This window comes from Rutilus rutilus, assembly GCF_951802725.1.
Source record: "Rutilus rutilus genome assembly, chromosome: 23".
Lineage (NCBI taxonomy): Eukaryota > Metazoa > Chordata > Actinopteri > Cypriniformes > Leuciscidae > Rutilus > Rutilus rutilus.
The window spans coordinates 17,099,395-17,109,745 of NC_140233.1; the positions used below are offsets into that span (position 1 = coordinate 17,099,395).

The window sequence follows — 10,351 nt, forward strand, 5'->3', positions numbered from 1 at the left end:
CAAAAGAATTGTCCAATTTGATTTCATGGTGACTTTAAAAGCAACTCAACCCAAACATATGAGAGGGAGGTGCATATCTGGCGTCATCGCATCCGAGCTAATGAGGTATAAAAAAAGTTAGTAACTGTGAGCAACAACCCAAAAAAAAAAAAAAAAAAAAAAAACGCTAGCAGTTGACATTCTGTCCTGCTGTTGGAATGAAACCGATCCGCGTGTCCACGTGTTTTGTTAATTTGCATATTATTTTAATATGTAAGCTCATCTCCCCTATCAGTCGGAGCTGGCTTCCAACGCAATCTCTATTTGTCAGATTCGGGTCTGGAAGCACAAATCGGATCGCTCGGCGTTTTAGTGCCCGCCCTCTCAGACACGTTGCCTTGGGAGAAGTAACACGGGGCCACACAACTGCAGGTCTACATCACTGAAACCACGTACGCTTCTCAATAGAGGCTCGATCGGGCGCTCCAGTTGTCTTTGGATATACCGCTGAAACAAAGGACAGTGCGGCCATTCGTCCCATCCGGCTTGAGGTAGGATTCGCGTTTTAAATAAAAGCGATTGCACTTATAGGAATAACAGTGAGGCAACTTATAGGGCTTTATGTGTGTGCATGTGAGAGATGTTCGAAGATGCCGCTGCGTGAACAGAGGCATCCGCCTATTAAATGATACACATGCGTTCTTAATGTATATTTAAATACTGATGCATTCATTGTATTAAATGTAGCTTATATGATAGCATGAGTTGGTCAATCGTGTCTTTTGTAATAGTTCGTGGCTTTGTTCATATCCGTTTTTTTGTTGCGAGAGTATTCGTTTTAATATAATTGTTAAACCCATAGGCATTTAGGTAAGTTAGCCTATAACATTTTGTAATATGTTTGAAAAGGCCAAAAATTGCGGTGGTCTTGTCTTGGAAGGGTGTATTAAGGTGTTAGTCATCACCAGGGCCCCACCCTCAAATATCAGACAGGTACATTTATTCTGTACGGGTTTTGTTTTATTTAATAGTCTTTTTAATATTAATATACGTGTTGCCCATAGCAACCTATATTACGTGAAGGCGTATAAGAAATACGTCTCGGTTACATGACTTCCTACATTTGCCGTTGCGCTAAATGCCGCTATTAAATAATTGTCACGTGCCCGCTTTGTCTTTACACTGGTAACCAAACGTAAACACAGTGAAAATAAACCTTTCAATGATTGTCTTTGTTTTGTCAAATTAGCTGTTACCACACACTAATAAAGGGCCTTTTCATCCCCGTCCCCAGCTGTCGACAAAACTTGTAAAGTATCCGATGTAGGCAGTTTTTCGATTTGAAAGAGGAGTTTGTTCGCTAACGGCAGTCGTGCTAAACGCGGCGTTTTGTTTGGTTCAACTTTTGGTGAAACTAGTACTGACAGGAAAAATCTGATCAGCAGTTACATCCATTTGGAAGGCTGAGCTTTGTAATTGTTATAAAGCCAATTAGTCGCGTGCTTGAGGTAGAGCTATTACATAATGTGGCTTTATTGGCAGGGCAGAAACTCTGGCTCAGCAGTCCATTTGTTTGCAATGATACCGACCAGCTGATGGACGGATTAAATGCCCAAGAGATGTGAATGTGCTTAGGCAATCTGAAAATCCTCGTGCGTGCACAATGACTACGAGTCGAGAACTTGCTTGATAAAGTTTAAGTACTTCTATTGTATAATAAGGTATTTTCATTTATGTAAAAGTTACATTTAGAGTGCATTTTAAAATGTTTTTTTGGAAAAAAACGATACTTTTGTAATAACCGAAAGTGAATGTTATAATGTTATACTGTAAAAAAATTCCATAAAATTAGCCTACTTCATTAGTTCAACCTAATGTATCCACAATGATTTTGTGTTAAAAACAACAACTATTTTTTGGTATTAATTAAGGACGGTGTAATGCAGTGTGTGTGCAGTTTCCTGGGGATTTTATTCATTTAAGCATAACATATTTTTGCACCATACATGTCCTGTTAATTCATAAGAAGCCCTTGGCCCGTCTATAAAAAGATGAGTGGTCGGTCAGCAGTAGCTTCTGTTAAACATACGCTTTTAGCAAATATTCATGGCTTGGCTCATTAATCAACGTTGTCAACACTCTTTTTATGCGTATTCCTTAAGGCATGTCTATTATGAGGTACCAAGGAGTGATGGAATTGATAATACAAGCAGAAAAATTACTGGTAATGCGCAAGGCCGCAGATCTGGTCCCAGCTGTGTGTTCCTAGACTATTTTCAAATCACCCTCTTTTAAAAGCATGCCCACAAACTAATTAACTTCTTAATGTAAGCAGCATACACTACCAGCTTGCGCCTAAATCGAACGTGCAAGTGATGTATGATTTTGAGCAATTTATTAATGAAATTCTGCTTGAAAGAACGGTTTATTTCTAGGGCCTTTGTTCTGTCAAATGGTGGTCACCATGGCTGCGATGTTCTGGTCTCATTGAATAAACAAACAGGGCTTTAAATATGTGCTGTTTTTGTATCACCTGCTTCGACACGGACTGTTAGTTCTGTATTGCTTCATTTTCAAGTGTTTTTCAATTAGGTGCAATCAGAACAAACAAATGCATGTGCTTCACAGGGTGCAAAATTGTTCTAAAAAGACCGCAGCATAAAATCTTATTTCAAACGTCTTAGATTTGAATAAATAAAGTCTGTCTCCTCCTGTTGCTACAATATTATGCATGAATAAGGCTAATTTATTTTTTGTATAAAAATGTGTAATAGTATATTATTATTTTAGGGTTTGTTTTGGTGCGGTTCATGTACAGAAGAATCCGTGTTGTCATTGAAAACATAAGAATTAACCATAAAGGTCAGTTTCATTAGTTCTCGGCATTGTTCGTGAAACAGCAGTAAGTCTTTTTTTATTTTTATGGCCGCTGTTTATCTTTAGTCTGTGTGTGAGACTCAGGTGGTGTGTCTGGAAAACACGCTGGTCTGAGCTGGCATGAATTCAGTATCCCACAGGATTTTATTGAAGATGCATGCTTAAGCTCTCGTTTTGGACCACTGGTATCTGCTAGGCTATTAATCTTGCAAATAGGTCGGCAAATGAAGGTGGAATTTTATATTGCTACCAAAGCAATACAATGAAAGAGAAAACATTCCTTTTCTATTACACAATTTAATGCCAACTCATGTTGTATTGTGTAATAATGTTCATTATTAACGTGTATTAAATTTGGAGATTAAAGTACTCTCTGTTTCCCCTGCAGGTCAGTGATGGTCCATGCTGGTTAGACCCTGCTTCCTAAGATGTCAGCTTCAGATTCGGACTATTCCATTGACTGGCTGGCCAGTGACGATGAGGACAACGATAGCGAGTTAGAATCAGACTGTACCAAAGTGCAGGGACAAACCACCTTGCCAAAATCCCCCACCTCGGGGGTCGTCCAGGGGGTCCAAACTTGCCAGTCGCTCTCAAAGAGGAATGGAGATAAAGGGGAGGTAATGGACAAAGAGAACATGAGTTCTCGGGGAAGTTCTCCTTCTAGCTGCAATAGCTCTGACTACAGCGAGGATGGCAGCCATTCTCTCCTGGGACAAGGGGATCGGACCAATTACAGCCGGTGCCCGGAGAGCCCTATAGGCAAAAAGAGGCAGGTGCTGAAGAGAACACGGAGCTCCATGGTGCTGGAGCAAAGGGAGAGGCAGCTCACACCTGAACAAATGGAGAAAGACAGGCTGTACGCATGCAAGGTGAGACATACCACTTTTTTGACTTGCCGGCATGCCAGGGAAGGGACATGGTGTTCTGAAAGACTATCTCCTACATGATCTATCTCCACCCGAGCAGAATAAATCAAAAAAAAATTTGAAGCAAAACCACTTCCAGGAAGACCCCTCCTCCTTATGTTCTTTCTAGGTGAAAAGTGAATGAGTCACACAAGGCCACTGAATGAAAAAACGCAGTGTTTTCGTCTACCTTGTACAAATGCCGTGATAACTCGTTCCATTACATTTACATAAATGTGTGAGAGTAGATGAGTCACTTTTTGCATCAGTGTCATTGTTGTTAGGAAATTATGAGCCGTACAAAGGAATGTCCTAACTTGATGTTGTTTGTTTATGGTAATTGGCAAAGTGTACTGTCAACACCCTGAAATTAAACAGCTAAACTCTAGAAATTATTAGAGAAATGCTAAACAATTAATAATATCCGACAGACGAATGAAATACTGAATGATGCTCTTTGTTTTGCAGTGCTTGGAGCTGCAGTGTTACATTCACCCACTGTCCTCAATCCTTAATGGCCTCCGCTCAGGCAGATACAGAGAACGTAAGTAATGCTTTATTCTTTCTTATTAGTCTTATAGTCTAAAGCATCAGCCTTGATTCAAGAACTTGCCTAAAAAAAAATCAGTATACAAGGAGAACTGCCAAACTAGAGGCAGCAGGTGATGACGCGCTTCTCGGACCATGAGATTTGGGACAGAGATGTGTCATGAAACTACACAAAATGAGGCACCCAAATCAACCACAGTAATTTCCTGGTGGCACATGGTGACTCGCTTAGTCATAATAAAACGTGTATGGTTGAAAGACGCATGTCTAAACCAGTGCAAACCACACGGCTCCAAAAATACCCCAGGACCTCAAATGAAATACCGAAGACACTATAGAGATAAGCTCAAGGGTTTGGGTTCGCTGTTTCCATTGTGTCCTTGCGTAGTGGGATGAAATATTGTAAACATTTGGCTCAGTTTTTTAATGTCGCTATTGTAACTGTTGATACAAGTAATGACCGTAAAATCTGCACCATCACACTGTGTCCTAACAAGGCGACAAAGCGTGATTTTTAAAAGCTGTTTAGGTCACTTGGTTCCCATTTATGTAGTCCCGATCACACTGGATTAAAATCACATTCCTCATGTATATTAAACATCAAACATTGGAAAAGCATATACTAGCTGTGGAAGGTTACGTGTGGCATTACTGTTCTTCGGTTTACGCATGCAAACAGAGAACCGCCCACGCAATATTCTGGTTGACTAACTGCTACATCGCAAAGCATTTTCGCTTTCAGTGCGGACAGGAAAATGACTTGTTACTGGAATCATGTTACGTCACGGCTGGTTGGAGCACAGAAAGCTTGACCTTACTGTAAAACACCAACAGATTAGGTATTAGCATTACTGGGTACTTAAAGAAAAGTTTTATTGGCTAGAGCCCCACATGTACTATAAAACAGGTTGCGCACCAGGCGGACCTGCTCATGAGTCTGGGACTGCTGTCAATGCAAGGGCTCTGGGTGACACTGGACTTCCTGGCCACAGAGACAGCAAGTCTGTCGTCCCACGTGTTTCACAAGAACCCATCTGCCTCGCAGACGTAGCACAGCCTGTCAGAGACAATAAGCTGGCACTGCTCATAAAAGAAAAGGTTTAAACTGTATCTTCTCCTTTCACAGGCCTCAGCAGTTTCCAAGAGAGTGTGGCCATGGACCGCATCCAGAGGATAATGGGGGTCCTGCAGAATCCCTGCATGGGGTGAGTTCCCTACTGTTTCTTTTACTTCACTCACGGGCCAATTGAGGGTGGGAGGGCTTTAGTCCGCACAGCACTCCTTCGCAGATCGATCTGAGAGATGTTGTGTCCATTTACTTAATCTACCTCAATCCACTACTTGCAACGTTGTTTCGGTGTTTGTGTGTTAACGCACATTAGCAGTAAGTTAAGATTAAATTATCCCACGTCATTTGCAGATGACTTCTACGCCCTCTGCTCTGTCTGGAAGTCTTGCGAATGTCTTTGCTCTGAGGGTATAAGTGAACGAGACAAGGAGATGTGAAAACACATGGCTTCGCAGCATGATGCTTGGTCCAGAGCAGCAGGAGGGGAGGGGGGGCCGCTAGGCCAGTGCGGACCTGCCACCACAAATCTAAAAATGGCTCGACAAGAATAGAACTCAAACACGGGTCGTTAAAAATGTCCCAGCTCCTTGAGGGAGTAGCCTGTCATCCGATTGATTAGCCCTCCTCTGGCTAGACGGTGTAAAGTCTGTGATGTCGTCTTTGGGGGGGGGAGTCAGTGCTTCTTTTGCATTGAATGACCTCATAATGGGTCAGGCTGGGCTTAGGTGCGTCATTTACTTTTCCTCTTAACAGCACCTGGCACGCAGCCCAGATCTGCTCTCATTGTATTGCATTGTGCTGCTTCACAAAGTCCAATATTCACGTGTGAGAGCAGAGTCTAGAACATCTAGATCGGTGGTGTACTTTGGGCCGCGTCCAGCAGTGTTGCAAACTGTGCGGCATGATAACACACCTGGCAAAAAATACGCCTGAAGTGGGTATTCAGCCACTAAAACATAGATGATGGGGTTTTGGGTGGGGTACTAATTCAGGCCATCTGAACGAGGCACTGAGCCAAGCCATAACCAAGCTGACACAAGTGGGGGCGTGGCTGCATCCCCACCACCCGACCCCTGCTATCATTCACCCATTCCGTCATGCCAGCTGGCAAGTCCCCCAACGCAAAGGTGCATCAGAATAGGGAATATTAAAGTTAGTTTTACGACAGTAGCCATTAAAATTTGAAATGCTGAGAATGGGGCCATAGCAGATAATTTGTCATGTGACTTGCACTAATCCCCATTAACCATCTGTCGGGGACTGGTGCGAGTCAATGGGCACCATGTGCGTGTGTCTGCATCACTGCTCCTTAGCGCTACTATTTCTTTTCCCCGTGACGTGGACGTCAGTGCCCCGCTGCAGGCTTAAGTCTATATTTAGAGGCGAGGGAAACGGTTGCACTCCATGCCACGTGTGTGTACAAACATGTGAATCAACACAGGATGTGTTCTCATTTTGAGAAACACGTTTGTGTCTGTGTGTACATGTACGCATGATGCAGTGTACTTGCGGTTAAGTGTTCTTTCAACTCGCCTGACACCAAAACAAGGTTACAGAACAGTAGACTTTAGTCACGTCAGTCACATTAAGTCTCATACTGTTTTTTTTTAGTGCTTCTGTGGGTAACCAGACTCAAATATTGTCCTTCCTGTGCCATGCAGAGAGAGATATGTTAACATCATTCTGAAAATGGAGGAAATGTTGAAGAACTGGTTCCCTCACATAAAACCTCAACGAAGCGACCAAGCCAATACTGCGGCGCTGATGGAGGAGACGACCCCATCTAAGAAAACCAAGGTAAGACTCTCTGAGAGCTGTCATGAACATGTGAAAGTTAAGACACCAGGCTGATTGAAAAGGAGAGACTGAAATGGCTATTATACTGTAATCACTGGGCCAGAGAGGAACATGACAGACAAGAAGGGATTAAAATCTATTTTTACAGTACAGAGGTATAAAATGCACATCTCATGTTCACTAAGAACAATGACGGAAAAGAACAGGTAATTTTGGAAAGCTTTCAGAGGGCAGATAAAAGTCAGCAAGGTAAAAGAATATTCTCATGCTGATTTTATACCCCTACACAAGTTTTTATTGTAATAGTTTCTGGGTTAATGACCTGATGGTGGTTTTTCTTTTCTTTCTCCTGGATCTGTTAATGCAAAAATACATGTAGAAATGCAGTTTATACAAACAATGATTTGTAAATGCGTTCCTTAATTATTCATTCATGAATAATTGTAAAATGCCATGTGGTGCAACTCCCAGAAAACCATGATATTTATGAATGGCTATTTCTAAAAAAAACAACAACAAAAAAACGTTTCACCTTAAAGTATATTTCAATTCGAAAACAAAAAAATATTTAAGATGTATACGGTGAGGTTACATTAATTTAGTTTATAAGGAAATGTATTATTAGTTCTTGATGGTTACACATGACATTTTTAAATGTAAACTTGGGATAAAAGCTTTTTAAAACCATATGAAACCAACATTTTTAGAGCATATTTTTGCATTTGATTTTTCACTAGATTTAAATTTATTTTACTTAAATTTAGTAATTTAAAAGTATTTTCTTAAATCATAGCAAACCAATTGCAAAGAGATCCCCAGGAAAGGTTTGCCTCTGTTTCCATTTAAATCTTAAGTAATTTTCCCTCTTTCAATACTTTACAGTTGTCTCCAGCTACATCTCCCCTGCTCAATGGCATTGCAAACCCTGCCACCACAAGTGCCCTTTCAATGGGTAACAAGGCAATGAGAGTCAGCGACCTCACACCCCCAGGGCCCTACTCTGCAACCAACCTAAAATGGCTCCACACATCACCCATCTGCTCCCCGACGGCTGAACAAGCTCAGGGGACGGTTCGGAACGTTCTAACGGCTCACAGGGACAGTGACGCGACACAGGACAACTCTGTGTCCTCCAGCACGGACCGTCTATGTAAGACAGAGTCTGCTCCCAGTCGACCGCCTCCGGCCAAGATTAACGCGCCATGCCTTGAGAGACTTCTTAAATCCACAGAGAGTATCATCTCCCAGAAAGGCCCAGTCGGCTTGGGTGGCATGGCAGCTGGTGGATGGTCCTAGTCCTGTGAAAGGGCTCTGGGAGATCAGAGCCTAGCTTGAGCATGACTGCCCCCAGCTGGTCTGGAGTCACCCGACTCCAGCACAATCCCTGCCTCCATTCTAGCCTTGGGAAGAGGCACAGAATGCAGCAGAGGGAGTTCAGCGTAGCCCAGCAAAACAGTGACGCGTTCAGTTACAATCTGAAAAGTGTCGGAGTGTGATTTTGTGCGTGTCTGATGTGTACGTCTGCGTCTATTCCCTTTCTGTTGGACTGCAGATTGCGTTGTAGCAGTGTGTGTGTGTGTGTGTGTGTGTGGGGAGGGGTGGGGGGGGAGTATTAAGGTTTTGTGATCTTGGTTCAACTTCATACTTTACCTTTTGAGTTGGTTTCCTCTTGAAACAAAGAAAGAGGTAAATTCTCCTGTGGCGACAACATCCGATGAGGCGGCATATTGGTATCTGTGAAAAAGCGAATCTCTAGACAAAACAAAGCAGCCTTTTTTCCAGAAAGGGAAGAGGGAAAAGAGGGAGGAATTTATTCTGGGAACACTTCAGATATTCCAGCGTGTTAGTGATCTCTATTGTAGGTGTGGTTGAATGTGAATTTATTGCTTTAGTTTGCTCTTTAAATCCACTCGATAGAGTTGATTTGATGTGACTGTTACTTCATAGGTTTAAAGTTCTAGCTATGTTTTTGGTACAACGGTTCTACCTCATTCTGACACCGCATCTCTGGTAGTGTATGGATACAGTAAGAACGTACGTACACGCAAGTAGACTCCGAGCGAGGAAACTTCATAAAGCGCATAAATACAGCGAGCGACACTTGCCTGTCACGCCGAACTAACACTTAACAAGAGAAAGCTCCGGAGGCTTGACTGGTGCCATTGTAAAGAATGTGAACTGCAAATTTTCGCTTTTTTGTTTTTGTTTTAAAGCCTCCCAGTTCAAGGGCATATAGTGCCTGTCAATTCGATGTCAAACTGTGCCTCTTCACTGGTTTTGAAGGGAGAGCGTGAACCATCCAGAATACCTGACGCCTCTGAAGGATGTACAAAAAGAAAATCAGGAACCTTCAAAACTCCTGCCATTCATTTTCTGCTATCAAGTAAATTATTTGAAACTCTTGCCAACTACTTCCTGTGGTCATGTGAGAAAAATGACATTTCAGTTTGCCACAGAGCTGGACAATATCTAAGAGGGAAAGGTATTAACTGTGTACATATTTGGAAAAGTTGTTAATTTACCCTTGCAAAGTGGCCTTTATAGTGTAATATTTTATACTTTCAGAAATAAATGTGGTTATATTTGTTTGCTGTATTCCATTTGTCTTAAAGCATTTTGTTTCAACTGATCACATATAAATTGTTGACTGTTAAAGGTTTTTCAATGGACAGTGCCTAACTAGACAGCAGAGTGGCTAAAATAAATGCAGAAAGTATGTTTATAAAATATTTGTAAGACATAATTTAAAGATTAATTGTTAAAAAAGAAAAAAAAGTGTGTGTGTGTATATATATTTTAACGAGTCTAACTATATATATATATATATTTTAACGAGTCTAACTATATATATTTTAACGAGTCTATATTTTAACAAGTCTATCTATCTATCTATCGCTCTCTGAGTCTATATATATTTTAACGAGTCTTAACTATTTTAACAAGTCTACCTATATATATTTTAACAAGTCTAACTATATATATCTCTATCTATCTGTGTTATTCTTGCGTAATGCTCAGTTCTTTCATGCGATTGAGGGTTGTATTGAAATGTACAGTGGTAAATATTTATATATCATTACATTAGTCCATCAATGGCAAGAATAAACTGAATGCTATGTGAGTCTAACAAGTCTAAAAAAATTCACAAGGATTCTCTATCAAACAACATTAC

At 41.3% G+C, this 10,351-nt stretch overlaps 1 protein-coding gene across 1 annotated transcript; it reads left to right on the forward strand.

Annotated features, from left to right (window-relative positions):
* Nucleotides 1-279: 279 nt before the first annotated feature.
* On the forward strand, nucleotides 280-9,774 carry ciartb (circadian associated repressor of transcription b). The gene is made up of 6 exons (XM_084396659.1): nucleotides 280-530; nucleotides 3,245-3,728; nucleotides 4,233-4,308; nucleotides 5,440-5,518; nucleotides 7,044-7,179; nucleotides 8,062-9,774. The coding sequence occupies exons 2-6, from the start codon at nucleotides 3,285-3,287 to the stop codon at nucleotides 8,473-8,475; spliced, it is 1,149 nt and encodes a 382-aa protein (XP_084252785.1). The 5' UTR covers nucleotides 280-530; nucleotides 3,245-3,284; the 3' UTR covers nucleotides 8,476-9,774.
* Nucleotides 9,775-10,351: the final 577 nt, after the last annotated feature.